General features: G+C 51.8%; 1 protein-coding gene across 1 annotated transcript in view; it reads left to right on the top strand.

The window, feature by feature from the left end:
• Window positions 1–26,332, top strand: part of Cpxm2 (carboxypeptidase X, M14 family member 2) — a 109,896-nt gene that overhangs the window by 63,071 nt on the left and 20,493 nt on the right. Inside the window, exons 5-8 of the mRNA XM_047554543.1 lie at window positions 6,415–6,499; window positions 7,400–7,550; window positions 18,297–18,385; window positions 25,701–25,824. Of these exons, the coding sequence (XP_047410499.1) occupies window positions 6,415–6,499; window positions 7,400–7,550; window positions 18,297–18,385; window positions 25,701–25,824 (449 nt within the window). The remainder of the gene's footprint in view (window positions 1–6,414; window positions 6,500–7,399; window positions 7,551–18,296; window positions 18,386–25,700; window positions 25,825–26,332) is intronic.

Here is a 26,332-nt window from a genome sequence, read left to right as displayed (position 1 = left end):
TACTGTGTGCATCTTCCATAAAGGAAATTAAAAATACGTTTGCCATCGCTTCCTCGTCTGAAGTTCTTTGGGATCTAAGTGGGTTGCTCTTTGCTTCTGCTGCTGCTTTCTCACAGGATGTTTTCTTGTGTGTTTAGTGATGTTTTAAGATTGCCGGCTCTTCCCCGACCTCAGCCTGGGAGAGCCTAGTGGGTGCTTCTCAGGAACCAGATAGGCACTCCTGTTACGATTCTGCTTTTGCGCCGTGGCGGCTCCTGGAAACAGTTTTGTGTCCAGTCTTTGGCTAGACATCTGGCTCCCGGCAGCTGGGCGCTCCATTGGCCCCTTGCTGTCTGCTCTTTGCCTCAGGTCCTGACCGGGCCCTGCACACGCCCTGGTTGGAGACTTGCCTTCCTGGCGGAAGCACGTGCTGGCTTTAGGGTGAGCCTTCTGTGGGCCGTCTTGGGGGTGTGGGGGGGCGTTACTGTTTCTGTGGGCTCCAGATCTACACCAGGCAGTCAGATCTCAGCGGGTTCCCACTTCTTCTTTGGGGCCCACTCCTCTGATTCCCTGATTTGAAGGGAGGCTGGAGGGGGCAGTGTGATAGTGGCCCACAGGGTGTTTTCTTTTCTCGTTTCTTAAGGGATGGAGCTGGCTGTGGCCCAGAGCAGCACCAGCCCGCCTGTCTGCTCTCCAGAAGCCTCTGACCAGGGCTGCTTTGCATGGACTGTGGGGCTTCGAGCCAAAGTCTTTAGTGACCGAGGATTGAATATCAAGGTGGCTTTGTGATGCAGAATAATCTCTCTGAGGGAAATGGAAAGAAAGCCACAGAAGTGCTATGAATTTCAAGCCTTCCCTAAGGATTAGGAGACCAAAAAGCAGGGACATCGTGGCTCCAGTCTTCAGGACTGGCTCTCTGACAACAATGGATGTGCCCCAACAATGGAATAAGATAGGCCGCTTTCACGGCTGGCCTACCTCGCCTCCTCCTTGCCTCTGCGCGGGTGCCAGACTCCACGCGGGCCTCGCCACAGCTCGGAGGCACACTCTGGAAATGTCCGGTTCACGGTGGCCGCAGGGCTGGGAGCAGGACTCACGGCCCTGTGGCTCTAGCCTTCTGGTGTGGAAGGCACAGGCAGTCCCATCGATGGGCAGGTGTCTCTTCCCTCACCCTGCAGTATCATTATTTTAATTAAGACAATTCATTCTTAATTTCTTTATGGCTCTGACAGATCCTTCCCATTATGAGGGCGTGAAGGGTCAAGCTGAAGGTCCATTCCCTGGGAGCCCCTGTCCCTGGGAGCACCAAGGACACATCTGGTTGGCAGCAGTTCAAACTGTCACCCCGAGGGCCGGCCTGGCACTCCACAGTGTGCTGAGTAGGAGGGGATCCTTCTTGCTAAGCTCCTCTAGAGAGACTGTGCATCTGGCACTGAGCTCGGACCCTGCTGCTTCAGTTCATCTTCATTTACAGAGAAGAAGGTAGAGTGGTCATCTTTTCTTACAGCTGCAGCTCAGAAGCCACATGACTCACACAGGGCAGTAAATGGAAGGACTGGAATTCAGGTTTGCGCTTCTTGACCTCTGAGCCTGAGGTCTTAGTCTTCTACTGTAACACCTCTTAGTTTAAAAATGAACACACAGTCTCCTGCTAGCTATTATTTTCAGAGGACCAGGTGGCTTGTCAAGTTCATATAGTTAGTAGAGAATAAAACTGGACTAGAGCTAAAAAGGCTAGAATTCGTTTCCCTACTCATATTCTTATAGTACATTTACTAAATGCCACAACCAGTAGTTTGTAAACATGGGTCTTGTTTGATGGTGAAATATTAAAATCTTTCCTTCATTCAAAGGAAGAAGGCAGAGATGTCCATTATTACCATTCTTTTCAGCATTCAACTGGAAGTCTTAGCAAGTATATTAAAGCAAGAAAAAGAAATTGAAGACCTAATGATTGGAAATAAACAGAACTGCCATTACTTTTGGATGACATAATCACATCCATAAAACATCCAAAGGGATCTGCAAACTATTGGAATTAATTAATGAATTAGCAAAATAGCTAGATACAAAAAGCCTTTATATATCTATACACTGGCAACAAACGAATTGAAAATAAAATTTAAAGTAATATCATCTTCAAAATCATTGAAAAGTCAACTACTTAAGATTAAAGATAGCAAATCTGGCAATCAACGTAAATAAATAGATGAATATACCATGTTTATGGATTAGAAGAGTTAATATTGTAAAGATGTAAAGATACAAGAAGCTCATATCTATACTCAGTGTCATGTCATTCCAATTAAAATCCCAGGAGACTTTGTTGTGGAAGTTAACATGCTGATTCTAAAATTTGTATGGGAGGGCCAAGGAGAGGTAACATTGAAAAACAAAGGGGAAAACACACTGAAAGCTATTAAAATATGTTATAAATCTGTAGAAATTAAAGGAAGGCTGGTTTTGGATAAGATAGGGAATAGGGGCTGGGGTTGTGGCTCAGTGGTAGAGCACTTACCTAGCATGTGTGAGGCACTGGGTTCAATTCTCAGCACCACATATAAATAAATGAATAAAATCAAGGTCTATCAACATCTAAAAAATATATTTAAAAAGGAATAGATCAATGGAACAGGATAGAGGGTCTAGAAACTTACCCACACATAAATGGTCCTGTGATTTATAATAACAGTGCCACAGAGGCGCAGTGGTAAAATCATCATGTGCATCACCTGAGTTAACTGGAAAGCCATATGGAGAACAGTGCATCCTAACCCCTACCTCACACCCTATGATAGTCAACTTCAGATGGGTTATAGAAGTAAATGTGAAAGATAAAGCAATGAAGCTTTCAACAGAAAACATAAGTGAACATCTTATGATATGGGAGTAGGCAAAATTTTATTGAAAAGGCACAAATGCTAAAAATAATGAAGAAAAATGGTGCACTGGCTAATATTAAGAAAATCTTTTTATCAAAGGATACTAAAAAGGTGAATGAAAAGGAAGAAACTGAAGACAATACTTTCAGCACATGTTCAATCAAAAAGCTCACATCTAGAATGTAGTGAAGAATTCTTGAAAATCTGTACAGAAAAGGTGGATAACTTAACTGGAGAAAGGTGGAAACGTAAGCCCCTCGCAGATGTTACTCAAATGCCAAGACCTACTAAACGTTGAGCTTCGTTAGTTGCCAGGTAGTTCATTTAAAAGCTCCAAAGAGATCAGGATGCCCCCACCAGAATGGCAGAGATGAAGGAGAAAGACAGTGCCAAGTGTTGACAAGAACCTGGAGCAGCGGGGACTCTCACATATTGGGGGCCTGAGTGCAAACAGCTCCCATTAATTTGGAAATCTATTGCAGCTGAACATATATATGTAAATAGACATCCATCCTATGACTCAGTGACCAGAAATTGTTCTTCCAATTATACACCAAACAGAATTTTGTATACATTTGCCAAAAAACACAGGCAAAAATATTCCCAGGAACACTGCTCTTTATAGTTCAAACCAAAAACGATGCAGATCCTCACTGGCAATCAAATGGGCTGATGAGTTGGGGTTTCTGCTCAGAGAAGATACTAGAAAGCACTGAGAATGAAAAGAAAAACATGGTGATAGGTAGTACTGCGGACCGTGTGAGATGGCAGGCTGGCCGTGGCTCAGGACGGGTACTTGCCTGGCGCACATGAGCCCTGGGCTGCCCCCCAGCGTGGCAGGATGATGATGGTTAGACAGAGTCTGAGTCAAAGTGAGCAAAGCCTCATGGACCTGGGGCAGGAAGACCCCTCTCTGGTCGTGTTCACCTCAGCTGGGGTCCTAGTCCAGAAAGGGGGGGTTACAGAGGAAGCAGGGAACACTAAGCTCTGAATAGCGAGCATCCTATTACAGTGCAACTTGAGGAGGCAGAGGAGACTTTCTAGTTGGCATCAGGTACTTTGGGCCATGCTGCTTGGTGGCCTTCAGGGAGGGGGAGCTCCTGCTACTTGGCAGAGAAGTTCTGCTCCCACCAGATGGCCTACAAAGCCCACCAGGCCTGGCTCTGCCCCGCCGGCCCTCACCATGTGCTCGGCTTCCTAGTGTGGCCTCCAGAGCACCATGGTCTCTCCTTCCTCTATCTGTCAGCTGCTTGGACTCCAGTGGGGGGATAAAGGACACTATCAGACAATGCCAGATAGGAGTTTAAAATTATAAACTCAAACTATGAAAGAAAAGAACATACAATAGAAAATTGGCTAGATTGTAGGTCAGGACAGGCTTTTCAATAAAGTTTGATATCTGAACAATTCAGAGGCAGATGGGAGGAGGAGTTGAGAGAGATGAAAAAGTATATGCAAAGGCCCTGAGGCAGCAGAGTGTGTATTGATGTAGGGAGTTGAAGGAGAAAACACAACAAATAAGAGGCAAGCCAGAGCCTTGTAGACATGGTAAAGATTTTGGTCTTCATAATAAAATAAGGGTATACCTACTGTTAAAATGCCCAGTGCTTAAAGTAAGAGGTATTTTAAGCAGAAGGTGACATGGAAGTTCACTAGAAAAGTAAGCCTCTGGCTCTGGGATACACTGGGGAGCAGTTTAGATTCCAGGAGACCATTTAGAGGCAACCCTAATAGCCTTAGCTCGAGAGAATGGGCTGGGTTGGTGACGATGGAGGTGGGACAGAGTTGTGAGCCTTCTGCAAAGATGTGGGGGGTAGAGCCGACCATTGTGACGGACTGAATATAGTGGTGGGGGCCGGATGCCGAGGATGGCGCGGGACTCTGCCCTGCCGGGCGGCGGCACTATTTTCCCTAAGGCAGGACCTGGTGGTCCTCTGGCTTGGTGTGTGGTGGCAGAAAGGCGCAGTGGCCTTGGGAGGGTTAGCGCCGAGGTGTCACCCAGACACCAAGTGCAGGGCCCGACAGGCAGGATGTGACGTCGCTCTGCAGTTGAGACCAGAGGTCTAGGGCAGAGTCCGGTGCTGGCTATTCAAACGTGAGTGCAGCTTTGTTCATAGGTGGATTTTTTAAGTTTGAGAAACTGTTACTTGGCTTTCATTTCCTTTTTCCCCTCCCTCTTGTTTTCTTCGGGGAATTTATCTTGATTTTTCTTTCTACCCCCCTTTGTGGTTTGTGTTTCTTTTGCCCGAGGGGTTTCCTGAATTAGCCAGAGAGGAACCACAGCCTCCGCAGCCTCTGCAGCCTCCGCAGCCTCGCAGCCTCCGCAGCCTCGCAGCCTCGCAGCCTCGAGTTGTTGGGAATGATGTGAATGGGAGCAACAGGCTGCTATCGGGAGGAGGGTGACCTTCCGGGCAAGGGGCACGGCCCTCGCCGCGGTGCTTTACGACGGGCACGTGTGCTGTGACCACTGCAGCCGTGGGTGGAGCACATTCTGTGTTGCTGGGCACATTCTGGCTGCCTGCAGGTATCTGGATGCAGCTGGGGAGCCGGGAAGAGGGGAGAAAGTGACAGAGGCAGGTGTTTTCAAGCATGCGTGAAAGCTCCCGAGAGCTTTGATGCCACGCCCGGCGATTGCACCAGAATGAACACACCCGCTGCTGTTCCTGAGTGGACGCACTGGGCACTCCTGCCTCGCACTGGAAGCTCAGAACCTTGATAGCTCTGGACCCCAGGACCAAGCGGTCTTCACAGCAGGGAAAGGATTTCAAGCAGTTCAGCGGGCAGAGTTTCCTAGAAAACTGGGAAGGGGAGCTTAGTGAGCATATGTAAGAAATGAGAGCGGGTGAGCACAGAGGGAGGCTTTCCAGACTGCTGAGAACTAACAGCATGAAAACTGAGGTGGGAAATGCTCTCTCCACAGGCAACCTCTGCTCTGTTTTTTGCCGAGTCCCTCACATTGAGCTTCGCTCTGGGAAATCTGATTACGGCTGCTTTGTCCCAAGTGATGTCGGGGCAGTGGGACTTGGTCACAAGGGTCTGGCTGCCTCTGGATTCTTGCTAGGCGGGGACTATCTGTGTGACCAGGACAGCCAGAGAGAGACCAGTGTCTCTCAGAGATCCAAGCTGTTAGGTTTGCAGTTGGCGGGATTTGGTTTGTTACATTCCCAAGTCAGTTTCCCGAATGAAATTTCTAGAGCAGTTTGTGTCTTTTCCCAAGCTCCTCCTGTGTGTGATGTCACTGTTAAATGCACTGCTATGTGCGTGATCAGTGCTGAGTGCCCCTGGGACTGGGAGTGGTCCCACGTTAGAGGGTACTAAACTACTCCCTGCTCCCGGAATCCCTGAAGGTAGGTACTCCCGAGTCCCATCCCAGGGGTGAATAGCCAGTGTTATGGATGGGTCAGTCACCTGGTCGAGGTCTCACAGCCTGTCATGGAACCAGGGTCTGGCCCAGTGCTGGGAAGAGTGTATCTGCTCTCTTACTTCAGCAACCCCTTGTGGAAGAGGTAAACGTTTAGCGTGTGTAGTTCCAATGATGCTTTGTTCTCTCTAGGAGTGACTGGGTGACATCCTATAAGGTCATGGTGAGCAATGACAGCCACACGTGGGTCACTGTCAAGAACGCATCTGGAGACGTGGTGAGTCTCTTCTTCGCCCTTGGCGCTGACCATGTGGGGCCCCACGGAGAGACGTGATATGCCCAGTCCCCTGGGACTTGCCATTTCTGTGTCAACTCCAGCCAATCCTGATAGTCGATGGACAGTGACCCCCTTTCATGCCCCGAAGCTCAGCACCAAGTGGCCCAGCTCTGGGGCAACGTGGAATCCTGCTTGGGTGCTGGCACAGGGCTCTGAACTCAGCCTCTGACCCACTCCCAGGCCAGCCCTGGAGGGACAGCTTGGAGGGGAAGCCGTGTTCAGTTATGAGTTTCCTGACTCTTTCTGATGACCTTGATCTTTAGCTCTGTGACTTTTTCCAGCCCTGGGTCTCTGATCCCATCGCAGTCACGCTGAGATCCTCCAGGGCGTATTCCCAGCACGATGCCCGTGATCTCACGCGCTGCCGCAGCCTCCTTTCTGCCTTCTTTCTCGTTCTCACCCCACGCCAGCACCCCTGCGTTCTGGTGGAAGGGCGCCAGCTCTTCGTCCACCTGTGAACCCCATCACCAGCTTCTCTACCCATGACTGTGTCTTTTCTCTAGATGATTCCAAGCCCCCCAGAGATAATATCTTTCTCCCATGCCAGGTCAGATAAAACTGCTTCCCCACAGCTTTACCTGGTCCTCTTCTGCTGAAATCCAAAGCTCTGTGGTGTCCCTTTGCCCTGACGTTGGTAGATCATCCTACAGAAAACAGGTTCTGCCCAGGCCCCAGTTAATGGCAGCTTCCCGGGACCTGAGTTCTTCTCCCTTCCCCTCCACGCCCAGCACCCATTAGGCGTTTCTCCCCAGCCTCTTGCCGAATGCGTGAACTGCTGACTCTCTCACCCCTGACGATCAAACCCTACAAGACTCTCCTTTCCCCCTTGAGCATAAATAGATATTCGAAGGAAACAGTGAAAAGGAGACCCCTGTGCTCAACGAGCTGCCGGTCCCCATGGTGGCCCGCCACATCCGCATCAACCCGCGGTCCTGGTTTGACAAAGGCAGCATCTGTCTGAGGATGGAGATCCTGGGCTGCCCATTGCCAGGTGAGTCCACCCACCTACTCCTCCTGCAGGGCAGGAGGCTGACACCACACAGGAGCCAGCTGAGGTGAGTGACACAAGCCACACAACTGTTTTCTTGTGTCTAAAAGAAAAGATGTGTCTATTTAGAATATTTTGGAAATACAGGTGAGCCAAAAAGAAAATAAAAATTTCCCATTATGCTGCCAAGAAGCATCATGAACATGGGGGATGGCAAGGTCTCTTGCCAAGTGTGGTTTTCCCTGTTGTGCATATTTCAAGGTTGAAAATCCACCCCGCCCCACCACTCAAGGGTGAGCAGAAACACTATGAAGGAGTTCTGGGGTGTTGGGGCACAACTCAGCTATAGGGCGCTTGTGAGCATGTACAAGGCCCTGGGTTCCATCCCTAGCACTGCACAAAGTAAGTCTGGGAGGCCAAGTTCATTTGTCTCTGCAGATCCCACTCTTCTAGTAGAAGGGGCAGGGCAGGAGTGGCAGAGGTTCACTTTAGACTCCATCATTGACGTGGTCTCGCTCCAAGAGCTTCACTGGGTGCCCAAGCCTTGGGCCACTTGCTCTGGTCTGTTGTTTTCTTGCCCCTATTTCTACATGATGGTATTTGGGTGTGACCCTAGGGTGAGGACTCATGTGCTGTCTGGGTCCCTGCTAGTGTCTGCTTGGGACAGGCTGGTCTGGTCTGGCTTCCACAGGTTATTGGCTCATGTGCTGAGGGACCTTCGTCCTGACCAGACGTCTCCAGGGAAGGGCAGCTGGCAGGAACGTTTCATTCCTGTCTGTCCCACGTCAGAAGGAGCAGGGGCAGAGCCAGGACTCCTCTCCCAGGCTTCTCCTCCAGGGAGCCTCCCTGCACTTGATCTTGCAGGTGTGAGTTGGACCCGGCTCCCTCTGGATCCCCAGTCCCTCTTATGCTCTGATGCGATTTCCATCGTGACCCCACCCCTGCCAGGAGCGCACTTTTACCATGGTTTCAAAGTATGTCTAATGTCACTTTACTGTTTTTCTCCCAATCCCATAGTTTCTACGACCTTGCTTTGGCAACCATGGATTTTTAGAATACAAGTTGGTGTGTGTACCTACTTAATTTCCTTCACGTCAGATATTTTGTTTTATAATTGTTTGCATCTACTTTTCTCATGTCACTAAAACTGCCAGAGACCCTCTGTCTTATGGATGCTTTCTGTCCTAGTCCACGGAGACATCCGTGATTTCACTCTCCTTGGAGAACTGAGTTTGGTTGTCTCCGGTGTTTTGATTCTGTAAACAGCCCGCAGTGAGCTTCCTTATTTCTCTGTCATTGTTCCATGTTACATGTCCACAATCAGTTCCTAGGATTGCTGAGAGTGGGGTTACCCTTACAAAGGATGTGCACATTTTCAAGGCTGACGTGGAGTGAGGCTGCCTGATTTGAGACTCACGCCTCCTTCTGTGGCTGGTTCGTGTTGGAACTGGGCACTGAGGCAGGTCCAGCCTGCTGCCATCTGGGACCTGCCAGGCCCAGTGTGTCTGAAGGTACCGTAGTCAGCAGGCTTCTGCAGAGAGTCATGGCTGCTATACGAACCCGGGAGTCTTGTTCAGCACAGTCGCAGTCTGCCTGCTTGAAAGTGAAGGGTCATGCTTCTTCTCTGCAGGCAGGAATTCATCTGTTGTTGGCAAAGGGCAGAGAGCAGCCTGTTCGAGTCTCATGAAATAAATATTTCCCTGTGAAGTTATTCTTGGTGTGTGTTTGAAGATAGGTCCTGGGGGCTGTTGAAACGCTCAGAGAGACAGTTGCCTTGTGAGATCTGCGTGGCTCTCAAGTACGGCCTCGGCATGGTTCTGCTCTCCACCCCCTAAATATTTAGGGCCATTTGTCTTCTAGAAGTTACTTAGCACTCTGTCCAGAGGTGCACTAGTATTCCCACATGCTGCCTGGTGGTGGTCAGGTCCAAGGACCAGGGTGGCACAGAGGTCCAAAATGAGCCTCCCTTCACCCCTGTGCAGACAAGATGTCTTCATGAAAGTTAGCAAGGCTGAAGCCAGAGTTGTCCAGACAATGCAGCTCCCCAAACCCAAGGTGACCTTGAGGTCTAAATGCAGATGCCGATCCTGCTTTTCCTGGAATTCTTCTTATGAAAAATGTACTTGCCTCCATTCTGGTTCCAACCGTGCCCTCCCTTCTCCTCTTCCTGTGAGGCCTCTGGAGGAGGCGGGCTTGGAGGTGCCGGTTGCTTTTTAAGACCTGGTGAATGTTTCCAGAAATCTTTGAGCTGGAAAGTGCATTACCATAGACCGTGGACTATTAATAGGATTTTTCAAGCTCAGAAGTAGAAGAAAATGGGGAGTTGTAGTTGCGTGGGTTTAGAGTTTCAGGTTTGCCAGATGAAAAACGTTCTGGAGAAGGTTGGCGGTGACGGCTGCTCAGGGTGAGTGTGGGTGGCGCTCTGAGTTCTGCATCTAAAGCGTGGTCCCTATGGGAGGTAGGACGTGGATTTTACCCCAATCAGAAATAAGAAATCAAAATAAGATGATTGTTATTAATTTTAAAAAGTCAAAGAAATTTCTCTTCCCCAAGTTGAGTGGAAATGTCCATTTAGAACTAAAAACCTATACTGGTTAAAAGCTGGAAATGAAGAATTCAGGTAAAGACATATATATGCCTGCTGACTTCAAGGCACTTAGACTAGGTGTTTTGGGTGTTTTGCTGTTGTGAACAGCACTGCAGGGCACGCTGCCTGGTTCTTAATAGGACCTAGTGAGCTTTGCACGAGACTTCCCATAGGCTATAGGGTCGTGCCCGGAGTCCTGGGAAATGACCTTTGGGGTTGGGAGATGAACACTGGCACCCCCACTGCTGCCCAGCAACTTCTAGTATAGGAGTGAGCCTTTGACACCTTTGGGGACAGTTGTCACTCCTCCCACTTCCTCTTACAGGCCGCCAGGTCTGAGTACCTGTTCTGCTGCTTGGTGCTGAGGTATCCAGGGTTCTTAGATTGGACTCTGAGAACCTAATGGTGAGGCCTACAGAGGTCTGTGGGAAGGAGCTTACTGTCCTCCTAGCAAAGGGCAGTGCCCAAGAGGCGTTCCCTGGGCTGATCAGGTCCAGTCAAGAGTTGTATCTCCTCCCTCCCAGTGTGGACATCAGTCTATGTTGATTAGGTCACGAGTTGCTGAGAAGGTATTTGAATGGCAGGGCCACCACCTGCCCAGTGAGCTACATTCATGGCCCACCAGCCCCTCCCATCAGTATGTGTAAATTTTGGGGGGAAATGGGCTTTAGCTCTGTTAGATCATCGTAGGTGCAGAAACTATAAATCAATTTGCTTTGCTACCCCCGTCTTTTCTTTACAAAGCTGGGTCCCTAGTCTGAGTGCCCTCTTAGGTCAAGGAGATCCTCATTAACTGAGGCCCTTGACTTGGCCTTCTGAAAAGTCATGGATTAGGTGATGGCGTGAAGGTGCCTGTTATCTCCCTCACTTTGGGCCTCTCTTTGTGGATCTTTGGGATCATCATCACAGAAGAGCTTGCTGGGCTTGCTGGGCACCAACTGCCATCCCCTTTCATCCTTCCTGCTTGCCAAGGAATGATTTCCTGTCCCTTCCAGGGAAACCTGGTGCTGAGCAGGGCATGAGTTCTGGCTTAGATCTGATCTGGGTTCAAATCTCCTCCTCGGCAGCTGTGGCCTCAGGCAACTCGTGGGAATAAGCGCTGCTTCCTCCCTCCTCCCCTTCTCCATGAGAGGAGGCAGTGCCTTCCCTTGGGGACTGTGACGAAGCCCTTCAACTTCTGGGGCCACCCTTCCTCACAACCACCAAATGAAGCAACTCGAGCCCTCATCCCAGTCCCTACAGAAGCCCCCAGCCCCACCTCCCTCCTTCCCTAGTATTTCTGGGGCTTCCTGGGGCGGCTGCCTGACTGCCTTCCACCTCCGGAGTCTCATTCTCCTGAGTCTCTCGGCTCTGCTCTGGTCGCCTTGGACCTCCCCTGCCATAGTCTAGATTCTGTCACCGATGCTGATGTGCACCAGGAAGTGTGGCAGAAGATATGGGGGATCAAAGGACTTCGATCACGTGCACCGTGAAGCTGCAGGGACCCAGCCTCCACCCTCCTCTTCCTGAGGTTCCTCCGCATCCCTGCAGAGACCGTGGTGCTGGCCCCTTCCTCCGGCTGCCCTGGCCCCAGGACTGCTCTCCTCACATGACCTTCTCCAGTTTCCGACACTTCCTGTCTCTGTCTTCCTTCGGCCTTGTGTCTCTTGGGAGTCTGGGAGGGGGCTGGCCGGTGGCGGGAGGGTGGGCGCGTGGTGTCTGGGATTCTCCCTTCCCAGCTATCCGGCACTGTGCCTTACAAGGCCACGAGTTCCGTGAGGACTCTGCTGCTCCCTGCAATGCAGGGGGAGCTGCTGTCCCTTTGGTGGCTCTTCCGACCCCTGCGCAGAGATGGCGTGGGGTGGGGGGACAGCGTGGCGTGAGGGGACGGTGTTTGCAGAGGGCCCCACACTGGGGACACGCTTGGGCAGTTTTGTTTTCCTCACTCCCCCTTCTTCCCTCTTTCTGCCCTTGGTTTGTCCAGTTTGCCCTCTGCTGACCCATCCCCCACGTCAGCATCCCTGGGTGGGTCCCAGCCCCTTTAGTCCTGTTCTGGTTTTATTTCTGTCTTGTGTGACTTGTAGATGGGAACAAACCCTTGCTTTTCCAGCACAGAGCATGGGAGGGCCTCCCTTTCTGGTCTCCCCTTGAGCAGAGGACTCTGCCACTTGGGGTTGAGGCCAGGCCTTGTGAGAACAGCAGATTTCCCTCCTGTCTCATGCTCAACCCTGGACCTGGCTTGACTGCTGCAGCAGGAAGCCCACCTCTCTGCAGAAGCAACGCACTTCAGAACGACGGGGTTCTCAGCCTCTCAGTGGGCTTTGGGACAGGGCTCTGACTGGGCTGAACAGTGTCCCCCAGTGCTCAGGTCCACCCAGAGGCTCAGATGTGACCTTACTTAGAAATAGTATCCATAGATGGAATCTGTTACGGTGAGGTCCTGGGGGCGGGCTGGGCCTTGGATCCAATGACCGTGTCCTAAGAGAACAGAGAGGCAGAGGCACATAGGGAGAAGGCCACATGGAGATGGAGGCAGAGGGGGGCCGTGGGACGACAGCCACCCCACCCTGGGAAGAGGGAGGAAGGACCTTCCCCTGGAGCCTTGGAGCACGTGTCCTGCTCCTCTGACCCTCAGATCTGCAGCAGCACCTCTCTGCCATAGGCCACCTGCTGCGTGGCACCTTGCTGGGGCAGTCGCAGGACAGGCACACTGACGGACAGAGGATGGCTTTATCACGCCCTGCACCCGAGGGGGGTGTGGCTGTGATGGACCACCCCTCCTCCCTGTCCCCACCCTCTGCTCTGCCCTGGAGGTCACACAGTACCAGGCAGCCCCCGAAGGCCTCCTGGGCCTTAGAAAGTGTGTCTCTTCCATAACTGGCCTTTCCTAAGTATTTAGATTAGAATCTCGATTGTCCATTCGCTGACTCACCCTCTCGTTCCGCTGCTGAGCGCCTGGTCCGAGGCTCCCGGGAGCCTGAGATCAGACTGGCCCAGGTGCTGTCTCCAGCTCAGAGCTCAGCGAGGCAGTGAGGAGCCCACCTACCTGCCCGCTGGGCCCTCTGGATTCAGGGGTCTGACCCTGTCGGCAGCAGCCCGTCCTTCCTGTGGCAGAAGGCAGCTTGCCCTTTCTGACTTTAAGTAAAGGTGTCATCTCACTGTTGACACTCTTAAAAACTGTCCTTCGTGGTCCCCGCTGTCTGCAGAGCAGCAGTGGCCAAGGGGGTGGAGGTTTCCTGGAGAAGCCGTGTGGCAGGGGTCACATGCAGTGGAAGCATCAGGTGCCAGTAAACGTGAATGATGTGCAGCTGCCTGGTGAGCCCAGCCAGGGTGACTCTCCTGTGGGTCCTCAGCCCCTGGGTTCTTAGGACCCTGCTCTCTAGGAATGGCCTTGACATCAGAGTGATCAGATGAGGCCTGGACCAATGGGGCTTCCGTAGTGTGAGACTCCCCTGGGTGAGCGGCTGGCCTCGTGGCAGGTAAAGAAAGACCTGACGTGGCTGTGCCCCTCGGCCTTCTCCTCGGTCCTCAGGGGGGCACCAGGCCAGAATTCTCATTTTTTTTTTTTTGAGTGGAATTCACACAACATTTTGAAGTGTACAGTTCAACGTCAACCTAGAATAGTGTCTAGCAGAGGTTGGGAAGGGCGGGTGGCCTGATCAGGAGATTCCACACCGAGCTGGGTACAGCGACGCATGCCCGCCATCCCAGCCACTCAGGAGGCTGAGGTGGGAGGATTTATTGCTTGAGCCCAGCTATGAGACCACCGTGGCAACTATCTCAAGAAAAATGGTGGAAAGAGCACACTGAATCCCATTGATATCAGTTAGCACATGTTAATCAAAAATTAAAGATCAAAACCCAGCAAAAGAAATAAAGCACCATTCAGTAATTCACAACACGCTGGCTTTCTAGTTTCTAGTTCCACAACTTTGTCATAGCCCCCTAAAATCACTCTGAGCCTTGGTAACCTCCCCATCCCTGTTGTCCCCTCATCCCTCCATGCCATCTCTCTGGATTTGTCTTCTGGACACAGCCTGTCAAAGGAATCGGGAGCCCAGAGACTCCTGATGGCAGGGGAGCACCCTTGCAGCAGAGAAGGCCGCTCACTTCTGACTGAGCACCCACCCTCTCAGCCAGGGTCCCCGCTGAAAGCAGCAAGCCCAGAGCACCGCAGTCAGGAGTCTGGCCATCCCCTTGTTTGCAGCGCTGGGCTCTGACCTGGGCCTCTTTCTTTCCTAATTCCAGCCCTGTGCAGTGAGCTGGTGCTCGACTGGGGACCTGGAAGCACCCAGCTTTGACTGGTGTGGGTGCTGGCGCTGGCAGGAGGGCTGGGGTTCTGGTTCTACCAGGTCCACTTCCTGCCTTTCCAGCATCTCCCGTTCCAGGCCTGACCCTGTCCCTTCCCATCACCGTCTTCATTTTCTCCTGGTGGTCAGCAAGCTCGAGGTCCTGTCATGGGAATGTGAAATGACTTGTCAGGTCTGCGTGGATTCCTGCCCCAGCTGCTGGAAGCCACAGAGCAGCTGCCTGAAGTTCAAGGGAAGGCAGCTGAGCCTGCTGTTTCTCTCTCTCTCCCCCCCTCCTCCCTCTCTCTCCCCCCTCCTCTCTCTCTCTCCTCTCTCTCTCTCTCTCTCTCTCTCTCTCCTCTCTCTCTCTCTCTCTCCCCCCCCACCCCCTTCTTCCCCCAGCCTGTCATCTCACTCCCTCTCATATCCTTCCGGAAGCAGGACGCAGCCTTCACCCATTTGAGTACGAGTGTCTCTGGTTGCTTTTGCCCATCCCGAGCCATGAGGGAGCCCCTTGCCATCAGGACTTGCATCTCGCACCCTTGAGTGCTGCCAGCATGGTGTGCAGGCTGGGCACGAAGCAGTGTTCACTAACAACCAAATGAAGCTGGGGAAGGCCTTTCTCTCCAAGATGAAAGCCACATCAAGCACTGGCATTAGCTGGATGCTGGCCAGATCCAGCCGAAGATGGGGTCACGAGGTTGCTCCCATTTACTGTGATCATTGAGTAGGGAACAATGGGCCAGTGAATTAACAGTTAATTGTTTAATCAGAAAGCATCTGTATGCGTGCATCTGCTTTGAGAGTTAAGCCTTTAAGCTGCACAATTAAACTGTAAAGGGAGATCTGCTGCCTAGAGCTGTTTGATTAGATGGGGTGACCACCCATCCCAGTTGTCTGGGATAGAGGGGGTTTTCAGTTTATTAACTAGGACAGCCCTAGGTAAACCAGCACCTGTGTCAGAGAGGGTGTCTCAGTCAGCAGAATCTGTGGAACAGAGTATTTGGGGAGTTTAGTAAGGAAGATGGCTTTAGGCACCATGTCTGGAGTTTGTCCCTATAACTAGGGTGTCTCTGAGGAATTAGCTGGTTTTCGGCATATGGGACGTACCACACGGAAGGAGACAGGAGGTTGACTTGCCAAAGCTCTGCCTGAGACAGTGGGCTTGTAGACTGAGGCAGCTGTGGCTTTGCTGCTCCAGCTAGCTTAAGAGAAGAGCTGGGCTGATCTGAAATCCCAGGGGCAGGTCTGGCTTCGGCTTCAGGACAGGGTAGGTCTACTATCTGAGGGCCTCCTTGTGGGGTCAGGCCTCGCTCACTCTCTGGCAGACAGACAGGTGACCACTGACAACCCGAGCTCATCCTCTCTTCAGAGTGACTCCAGTAGGAGAGACTCCTACAGCTCTGGGGTAGGAGTCTTCTGGTGGCCCAGAGTGACTTCTGGGGCCACTCAAACCAATGACTGTGGCCAGAGCCACAGTCTGTTCATGGGCTGGCCTGAGTCACATGACAGGGCAGTTGCCTCTGAACCCATAGGAGAAAGGAATTCTTTTGTCCACAGAGGTTAATTTCTGTGTGTGCAGCCCAATTCCAAATGAGGGGCTCCTAGGAGACCCTCAGTAAAAACCTTGGCCAGTCAGAACAAATGGGCAAGGAATAAGTATTTGTTCAAAATAGGGAAACTGAAAGTTGTGCTAACCACCCGTGGTTTTGAGACAGTTCTGGAACATGTACCTGAACTCTTCTGCAAACTGATTAGTCTTAAGGAAGGGAGAATATTGCCAGACACAGAGTTCTTTTGTACTTAAGGCTCCCAGTTTTTCTTCAATCCTTTTCACAACCTTGAAGGCAGAACTTGTGTTAGAAAACAAAAGGGGCTTTCAAGTCCTTTGGAAAGAGGCCCCAGAGACTGGGGCGGGGGTGTTGAATAGCTCTCAGCACACAGCACTGGTTAAGTTCAGTGTAAATGACTGGGTAAGTTCAGTGTAAATGAATGTGAAAAATATGCTTTCCATTTGCTTTGAAATCTGCAGGTCTGGAATTCAAAAGGAAGGCAGCTTGCCAGAGGTGTGGTCAGCCCACTCCCCAAAGGAAAGTGCTGGAGAAATGAGTGGGCGTCTCGCTAAGCTCTTCTATTCTTGTCTGGCCAGTATGCCAGCTTGCCCTCCTAGAGATACTCCCTTTTCTCCTCAGTTACTTCTACCTAATTATACTACTGGAAAACTTTCTGTGAAGATTTAAAATTGTATTTTCAGTGTTTGGGTCCATATGTGATTCTTACCTTGTGGCAGGTGACCTCAGTTCTGAAGGGTGAAGCTGTCTGAAGTCAAGGGCACTGGGCCGGCTCAGCTGGCCGGGCGGGTGGAGCATGTGCTGATGCCTCCACCCCAGGCCGGCATGCTAGCGTCTCTTAGACTCCAGCCTACAGAGTCAGCTGGCGTTTGTTAAAGTGCGGTTCTGACTCAGCAGGTCAGGGCTGGTTCTGAAAAGTCTGACAAGGAGCCAGTGCTGCACATTTGGGGCACAGATAGGGCTCACCCTGCCACCTGAGGGAACAAGTGCCAGTTCTTCCACCACCCACCCCTGCTCTGCCTCCAGAATGGCCTAGGAACTACTTGCATCAAGCCAAGCTGCTGTGGCTCTCAGGCTGCTTGCATGTTTCCTAGGGTTGTAGGTCAACCTTCCAAAGCCCCCCATGTTCTCCATGTCGGGGCAGCTGGTGCTGGTGTAATTTCTGGCTGCATCTTCCAGTTAGAGATGCCACCAGGGGCAATGACCCTCCTTTTTACTCATTATTGGATGAGGAGAAGGACCTCAGCACCAACTGAGGGTCCCTCCTTCCTGTGTCCTCCTTGCTCTTCCTCCTCCGTGTGCTGTTCTTCCTGTGTGTCCTTTGGTTTTATAATGATATAAAGAATACAAGCTTAAAGAATTGAAGGGTTAAAAGTCAATATATTCTTCTGGAAGGGAATCAAGTGAAGAGCCAGCATACCCTTCCCAAGCCCAAACCCTACTCCTCAGGGTCACCTTGGTTAATACCAGGGGACTTCTGCTCGCACGGCAGGAACCCACTGACTTCAGTCTTCTGGCAATTCTGTGTCTTGTGAATGGAAGTCCCAAGGAAGGCCAGGTGCTGGACTGGTTGCTCAGTAGCTCTTGATGTAGTTGGGCTTCTCTCTGTCTTTTGCTCCTGGTGGTCCCTGTCCCTGAGGTCCTCCTAGGGCTAGTTCCTCTTGTGGTCAGAGGCCCATTTCAGTAGCGGGTGATGTGCTTCTGTGTACTTTCTCTCCTCCTCTATGCCCAAGTGCTTCTGGAGCAATTTGAGTAGCGAGGGTGCTGTGCTCTGATGGCCTGACCCTGGAGCTGGGGCCCTGAGTTTTCTAGAGGTGGGAAGAAGGATTTCCAAATGTAGGGTTTCTGTTAGGAAGACCTAAAGGAATGTGTCCCCACCAAGAGGCCAACAGCATCCACACACGTAGTAAAGTCTCTGCATTGCACATGACGTTGATGTCACATCTATTTGTTTAGGGTGACTATTTGCTAGGCACATAACAGTAGACTGCTGAGGCAGGTACCACTCTATTCCCTGTTTATGGGTGGAAAACTAAGGCAAAGACTGTCCAAGTGTCTTGCTCAAGATCACACAACACATAAATAGAAGAGAAGATTTGGTCTTAGGCACTGTGGCTCCACACTCCTAGCCACTGGGTAATTCCAACTCCTACCTGGCTTCCTGCGTCTTGGTTCTGTCACCTCTGAGGAAGGTTAGAAGCTAGAGGCTGGACTGGGTGGGAAGGCCTTGCAGTCCCCATGATGCCTGCATGAATCAGGCCCTAACAGGGATGCCACAGTAACAGAACGATGTGAATGAACTCACGGTCATCTCTGTCCCCAGATCCTAATAACTATTATCACCGAAGGAATGAAATGACCACCACCGATGACCTGGATTTTAAGCACCACAACTATAAGGAAATGCGGCAGGTAAGACCCGGAACACAGGTGGGAGGCCCTGGGTTCCATCTCCAGCACTTCAAAAAACAAAACAAAACAAAAAAAGAACAGAGCTTGGGGTTTGTCAAAGAGCCACAGAGCCAATGCCATAAGCACTTCATATATGTTTTTAAAGAAATTAGGTTCTTGCTCAAGAGACTGAAACCCGAATGGTTCCTTTGGGCTGTGGAAAGCACACCAAGTGCTTGTGGCTTCAAGACGGAGGGGCCTCTCTGGGGTTCAGTGACCAGAGGAAGGTTCTCCCACTGCACGTGGTTGAAACAGGACTGAAATGCAGACCTTTCTCATTTAATACTCTAGTTCCTAGGAACCACTGTGTGTGCGAGCCAGCTCAGGGATTGAAGGAAATCAGTCATGTGCAGGGTCAAAGAAGAGAGAGGACGTGAACGACCCTGCTGTTCACAGGAAGCCTTCACACGGGCCTGGTCTCTGTTGAGTCCAGTGCTGGCCAATGTCACTGCGTTCAGTCCTCCTAACACCCCAGGAGGGTAGGACTGTGGTTATCCTTTCTCACACATGGGAAACCGACTCTCCAAGACACTACACAGCATTTCCTTGTGTTAGGCAGATTCTCAGTCTCTATCTTGGTTGCCTGTTATAGTCACCTGGGGAAATTTATAAAAAACATTTGCCTGAACTCACTTTGGACCAAGTAAAGCAGAACTCAGGAGAAGGACCTGGGGATCTGGGTTTTTAAAAACTGGCCTTGTACTTGTGCCGCATAGCCAAGCCTCAGAGCTTCTGCATGACACCTTTTATCCTGAGTGCAGTTGGCAGGCAAAGACAGTCAGAGATTTCCCCAGATTGAGTCACAGAGGCCCAGTGGGTCTGGGCGATGGCAGCCTGTGCATGCTGGCTGAGGAAGGGGGTAGGGCCACCCACTAACTACAAGAAGGTAAAGGCAGCCCCCTGTGCTAAGTGTGTTGCCTCTGAATCCTGTTCCACATCTGCCCCAGGCATGTGCTAGGAAGCACGAGGGGTCGTGAGCAGACACGGAATCCTTGGATATCCAAGAATCTGTTTGAAGAGTCAGAACACGCAGGAATGTTCTGTAGAATATATTTATAGAACAGGGATTCACTCAGTCAAATTGCTGTGGCTCAAAGGAGGTCTTGTAGGAGCAGAGGGAAGGGGCCAGACACCTTCAAACAAACGTGGAGGGGGGCAATGTGGAAGATGGGTCTTAGCTTGGAGCCTCTGGGCTGAGCCCCAGTCCCATGAATGAGCACGCCCTGGCAGTCCAGTGTCATTTAACTTGACAGGCAGCTTTTGGACGCCTGTCAGCACTCACTTGGAGGTGGGATGTGCTGAGCCTTCTCTTGCTGTCTTGCTCCTCAGAAGCGGAGATAATGTGCCGGGACTTGAGGTCCATGACTCACGCCTGCAGCTCCGTGTTCTTGGGGTGTCTATATGACTCTGCCCCCCATTCCATCACAGGGACACTGTGGATTAACCCAGCATTGCTTTCTAGACATCTCGGGACATCCCATTGAGCCCAGAAGTGAGCAAATGTCAATTTAGTTGGTGTAATTAATGTCAAGAGCCATAAATCTAAGTGTACTTAAAAGGCAGCATGCTGCACCAGGCGTGAGTATTGGTGTCTTTAAGTAGTCGGCCCACATGGACTATGGGGCACCTCTTGCAAGGACAGCTCTAGAGCAGCCTTCATCAAGCAAGGTCACTGTCACTTGGGTGTCAAAGCCACTACGAGGACAGTCAGCTGCCTCAGGGGACACTGACTGCGTCCTCTAAGGCCCCCTGCCCAGTGGTGCTCAACTGGAGACCATCCAGGGTGTAGCTCTCCATCCTTAGGTGTGTTTCTGAGTGTGACTCGCCGCTTGGATTCCCGGCTCTGGGGATGGGGAGAAGCCAGCAGCTTAGCAATCCCCACGTGGCCTCTGCTGGTTACCACAGAAATCCCTCTGCCTCGGCGAGAATGGTCAGCTTATCCTACAGACTCAGGAGCACTGCCCAGGCCCAGGGAGGTGCAGACGGGGGGCGGGGGGGAGCAGAGGTGTGGGGAGGAGGGGGAGGCAGAGTGGGAGAGCTGTGCCAGAGAAGGCGGAGGACCTGCCGAGCCTGTCACAGTTTACCATCACTTAGCCGATATTTGTTCACAAATATGTTGTCCCCCTCATCTGCAACCATGAGGGCAGAGGCCCTGCCAGTCCATCATAATCCATGATGTGCAGGAGGCAGGAGTGACAGGTCCAGTTGCCTATGGCTGGGGCTGGCTGCTGTCCAGGGTATGTGGCCAGGGTATGTGGCCAGGCAGGAGCAGAAGGAAGGGCATGCCTGGTAGAGAGGGCAGCAAGAGCAGGGGTGTGGAGGTGGGAAAGCTCGGAGTGTGTCTGAAACGGGGGGCAGTGTGCTAGGCAGTGAGCCCGGTCCTGTGGCAGTGAGCAGGCCTGTGCCTCTTCTCTGTGTGGAGAGAAGATGAACAAGAGCCACTGGGGTCCCCAGGACAGGGACCTCCTGGGCATGGAGGAAAATGGGGGAGGCATCTCTGAGGCCAACTGGCTAGTCTGCGGCCACCTGGTGGAGTGAACTGGGGAGAGAGGACTCTGTCCTTGTCCCGTGAGAAAGTGGAGTGCTTTCCCAGAAAAGAAGTGATTTTGAGGACTAGGTCTAACTTGACTTGTTTGGGGTACAGTGTTACCAGGTCCCAAATGCTCAGGACCTCCTGGTTGCTTGGCTGATCTGTAGAGGGTATGGTACAGGTAGACAGAAGTTAAGGGCAGCCAGCTACTGGTGTTGCTATCCAGGGCAGCTGATGGCTAGGGGCATCAGTCTGAAAGGACAGCAGCTGAGTGTGCCCACCTGCTCCTTGCTGAGCCTGACCCTGGGGGAGGTGATGGTGGCAGGGAGTCAGGCCTGTGAGTCCAGACACACCCAAGTCCTCCCACGGTGATTCTCTCCCTCTTCCCTCTCTGTGGAATTCCTTTCCCGTTGGACCAGGGACAGTGTCTGTTTCCCAGGCAAATGAAGACGATAAAAGAGAACTTTTTCTCTTCTGCCTTATTTTCACAAACACTGTGTATCAGCATCAAACGTGACCCTGTAGATAAATCCTTCTCAAACTCTGCACTGAAGAACCAGCAGTGTTCATTTTCCCCCATGTCTCAGTCTATTCATACTAATGATAACAAAAGACCAGAGAGTGGGTAATTTACAAACAACAGAAGTTCACTTGTCATAGTTCTGGAGCCTAGAAGTTCAAGGTCAAGGCACCTGCAGATCTGGTGTCTGATAGATGCTGTTGTCCACTTCCAAGATGGCATATTGTTGCTCTGTATTCCTGTGGTGGAAGGTGGAAGGGTGAAAGGACCTAGCTAGTTCCCTCCAGACCTTTTTAAAGGATATCAAATCCATTCATTAGGACACCCCCTAAAGGCCCCATCCCTATACACCATCTCACTGGATCTTCGGCTCCAGCTGATGAATTTTGGGGTCTATACACATTCATACTATAGCACCCTATATCTATCCAGTGTTTCAACTTGTGTTCACAGAATTCATATCGTTTTGATCAGAAGACAGTCACATTTTTGCCAGTTCAATTGGACCATTGACCTCTTCCTTCTGAGCTAGCAGTAATTGCAGTCTTACTGTGAGGTCTGAGGAGGACCGCGTCAGCTTCTTAGTACCTTTCCTGCTCTGGAGCCTTTGGATATCTCCTGACTTTTAATGAATGTGACAAAGTTCATGGGAAGTCCCACTGTGTGTTTAATTTTACCATCTCCATGACTCATTTCCTTCTGATATGTGTCAAGAGTCTACAGCCATACCACCTGAATGCTCCTGAACTCATCTGATACGTTTTAAGAAATTGGCTTTATAGAAAAGAGGTTCTTTGTTCCATCTCCTCCAGGAGAGGAGGGAAGCAGGGGAGCCCAGACTGCGAAGGCGGTTCCACCAGCGAAGAGGTCCTGCAAACCTGCTGCTAACGTGATGTTCCTCCACCTGCCTTTCTATAGCTCCTCCCTCGGGGCCATTCAATCCTTTTTTCCCTACTCACTCTCCCCTCCAGTCCATTAAATTCTAAGAAAGAAACTTTTTCCAGGTAGGTAGAGCTTTGGCGGCCACAAGGCATCGTGATACCTTAGATTTTTTTAGACCTGGAGGACCCGTGTCCTCACCCTACTGAGATGCGTGCCCTGGACTCTGATGAAAACCCCACTCCCTCTCTTCATCAGGACCCACACATGTACCACAGAGGCCCAGGTTCTGAAAAAGAGGATCTGGGCCTTTTCGGGAGGAAGTGGTTGAATGCAGGACTTCTGTCGTGTTACTGGGAGGAGCAGGGTGGACCACCCCCCGTACATGGCCCTGGCGGCCATGGAAGAAGTGCTTCCTGGTACTCCAGCGTTCACTGTGCAGAGAGCTGTAGGAGGCCTTACAGAAGACTCTTCCAGTGTCACGTTGCACTGAGAGAAAGCTGCTTTTGCTGGTGTGACACAGTGGCTTGAAGTTCATTTAACAGCTGACACTGTGCCCCTGGAGGGAAAGTGTCTGGAGTAGATTTACAGCAGGGCTAAGGTCATGGAGGGCTGGTTCTGAGGACCGATGGCCTAAGTGCACATCCTGAGCGAAGATGGTCAAGGTCATGGCCTCCAGTACCTGCAGACATTGCTGCTGTGGCTGATTGAACGGGGGAGGAAGGTACCACTGAAGGGCAGCTAGGCCTGTGCCAAACACTGGCCCCGGTTGCCTAGTCAGGGCTGGACTGCCTGACTCTGTGTCTGCAGGCTAGTCACCCACCTGGACCCTAGACAGTGGCTCACAGGCTGAGGACCCATTGAGATCTAGGGTGGTGGCCGAGAAAGACTAGCACACTGGGCTTCAAAGGAGGCCGTCCTTCAGGAGGTTGCAGTGTGCGCCAGGTGAAATGGGCAACAGGGATATGCAAGTTATCTTTGTTTTTGTGCACCTTTGTGGGCAGGCTGCAGAAAGAGAGAGCCCTAAGAACACAAAGCTCCACCCACACCAGCTCAGTGACTCAGGGCAGATAACTGTGTCTCTCTGAGCCTCAGTCTGCTTATCTTCAGAATGGGGGCAATCTCTTCTGCCTTCTCTTCCTCACCTGGTGACCTTGATGGTGAAATAACAGTCTTGCTCTCTTCCTTCCTTTGGCAGGGATGTGATTGCTCTTTCTTGTAGTCATTTTTGGTGCCGCCTACGTGTGGTGCCCTGGGATGTTCATGCACTTCCCTCGCATGTCATTCCTACCTGTGTGGCAGGCTCTGCCTCAGCTGTCTTGCAAACAAGAGTCTTTAGTCATTGGCTTTCTCTCGACCGAATATTGTGACACAAAGTGAGTCACCGCAGAGTAGAGTGCACTTCCCCAGGATCAGCGAGAGAATTAGACCCTGAACTCCTAACCAGGGAGCACCTTCACCCCTTGCAGGTGTCACAGAAGTCACGGTAGTGATGACATATCTCTCCGCCCCTCAGGAATGCTCCTCCACCTGCTCTGCCTGGTTGTGGCAGAATGCTGTGTTAGGAGGGTGTTAGGAGGGTGCCTAGGCACACAGCATGGCAACCGCCCCACATCATAAACCCTGTAATATCCATCTTCCAGTTTGAACAGATTTCAGCCACCACGAGAGTTGCAGCGTGGTTTATTTACAGTGTATAAGGACCGTCAATGGAGGATTTTTTGAAAGATCGTTCAAGTGCCTAGGCCCCTGCTGTCCGTGGCACCATGCCTCTCCTCTGTTCTTACTCAGAAAGGTAGAGCCCTTCCTAATGGCGCCTGCCTGCCAACCGCCCTGGCTGGGACGGCTTCCTTCCTGCTCTGGCGCACCTGAACATCCTTCCTGCCGTTAGCGCAGGGTCCTGAGCTGTGCCACGGAGAGTCGAGCCTCCACCTTGAGTGCTGGGGCTGGCAGATGCCTGGCAGGGAGCGGGCTCCTCAAGAAGCGTTAAGTGAGTGGACAGTGTCCTTCGAATCAGGGCTTCTTGCCCTTGGGACGGCTAAACAGGTTTAACCAACCCAGCAAATCAAAGCCACTTCAGAGCTAACCTGCAGGCCCTCGTTCAGTGGTGTGAGACCAGGCAGCCTCTAGGGAGAGGGTGTCTCTGTCCTCCCCAGCAGGGGTCGCTCGCTCCCGAGGCTGCAGGGCCTGGTTACTCCTCTGGCACTTGTGTCGTCCTTGCCGACCCCAGCTGTCAGTCTGACGGGCTGACTCTAAAGGCATGATCCAGAAGGCAGCGCAGACGGACTTCAGGACCTCACTTCCATTGCTGCCGCTGCTTTGCGCCCTTACCTGGGGACACCTGTCACATGTCCTCACTCAGCACTCACAGGAGGGGGTGCTCTCAGCCAGCTCAGGAGGGCGGGCAGGGAGTGTGCCTGCAGCCTAGCGCAGGTGTACATAAATTATGAGAAATCGTATTCAGGAGATATTTATGTGGACAACTGATGTCCAAGGATATTTATTAAAAGAGCAGAAAAATCACAGTGAAAGAGTAATGACCACAATCAAGGAGTCAATAACAAAAGGGATGAACAACCAGGGAGGTGACAGCCACAGCCAGGGAGGTGACAGTCACAAACAGAGAAGTGACCACCACATCCTGGGAGGTGACATGCACAACCAGGAAGTGAACAAACACAATTGAGGGAGGTAACATCCACCTCGAGGGAGGAGACAGCCCCATTCAAGGAGGTGACGGCCACAGCCAGGGAAGACGTCTTTGCTCATAGGCTCGCCATAACGCAGATACCACGAGTGTGCTGCCGCTGAACAACAGGGATTTGCTGCCTGCGTGCGGGAGGGAGGCGGTGGGTCTGGAGGAAGGCCCTCGCAGAGCTGCTGTCTGCAAGGCTTCGCCCCGTAGCTCACAGGCACGGCCGCGCCCCGTGTCCCCACACGGCAGGAGGAGCAAGCGAGCTCCCCAAGTTACACGGTCACTGATCTGTTCCCTGTGACCTGATCACCCCTAACAGCTTCACCTCTGGACACTGTGGCTCTGGTGGCCTCAACATATGCATTTGGGAGACATGAGCATTGAGACCTCAGCAGAAGGTGGTACCACAGCGAAGGGTGCTCAGAGTCCAGGGCCGGGTGGGCGATGGCCAGGAGCATCTCCTTAGAGGAGATGACCCCAGGGCAGGTGCTGGCAGGAAAGGTGGGTGTCAGCATCAGAAGGGCAGCTGGGCAGAGGCAGCAGCCCCGCTGTGGGGAGGAGCATCCTCCAGGGCGGTTTGGGGAGCAGGAACTGGATGTCCTATTGGGACTCTGCCCGATCGTTACTTGAAACCATTGACTTTGTCTTTCAGTTGATGAAGGTCGTGAATGAAATGTGCCCCAACATCACCAGGATCTACAACATCGGCAAAAGCCACCAGGGCCTGAAGCTCTACGCTGTGGAGATCTCCGACCACCCTGGCGAGCATGAAGTCGGTGAGGAGCCCCTGGGGTGGTGGCGGTGGGCCTTATCCATGTGCCGCCTCAGGCAGCAGGGAGAACACTGCCCCTCGAGGACAGATTGGAGGCCTGTGAGCCTCCCGTCCTGTGACATGGGCTGCTGGACGTCCCTTCCTTTGCTCCCTAGAGTCCAGGCCTAGTCCTGTTCTCCTTTGAGGCCTTTTACAACAGAGAAAGTGGCGGGTCTGCTCTTCCAGGAGAAAATGCTGCACATTGGCGGCTCAAGTCCCTCTTCATATGTCAGTCCTCTCTTTCACCATTCCCGCCCCCAGCCACGTCCATTCAGCTGCTCCCCATCCTGAGACCCTGCAAGTTGAGTGGCTTCTCTGGACTCCTTTTTGGTAAATCTGAGAGCTCCTTAGAAATCCACTGACATTCAGGTGCAGAGATGGTGGGATTCACTCAACCTTAGCCTTCAGCTGAATCTCAGGAGGTTTCTTTTAAACTGTAGATGCCAGCTCTGCTGGTAGATCACATTAAGGGA

Source organism: Sciurus carolinensis, chromosome 5 (assembly GCF_902686445.1).
Source record: "Sciurus carolinensis chromosome 5, mSciCar1.2, whole genome shotgun sequence".
NCBI lineage: Eukaryota > Metazoa > Chordata > Mammalia > Rodentia > Sciuridae > Sciurus > Sciurus carolinensis.
This window is presented reverse-complemented; position numbering and strand designations above follow the sequence as displayed.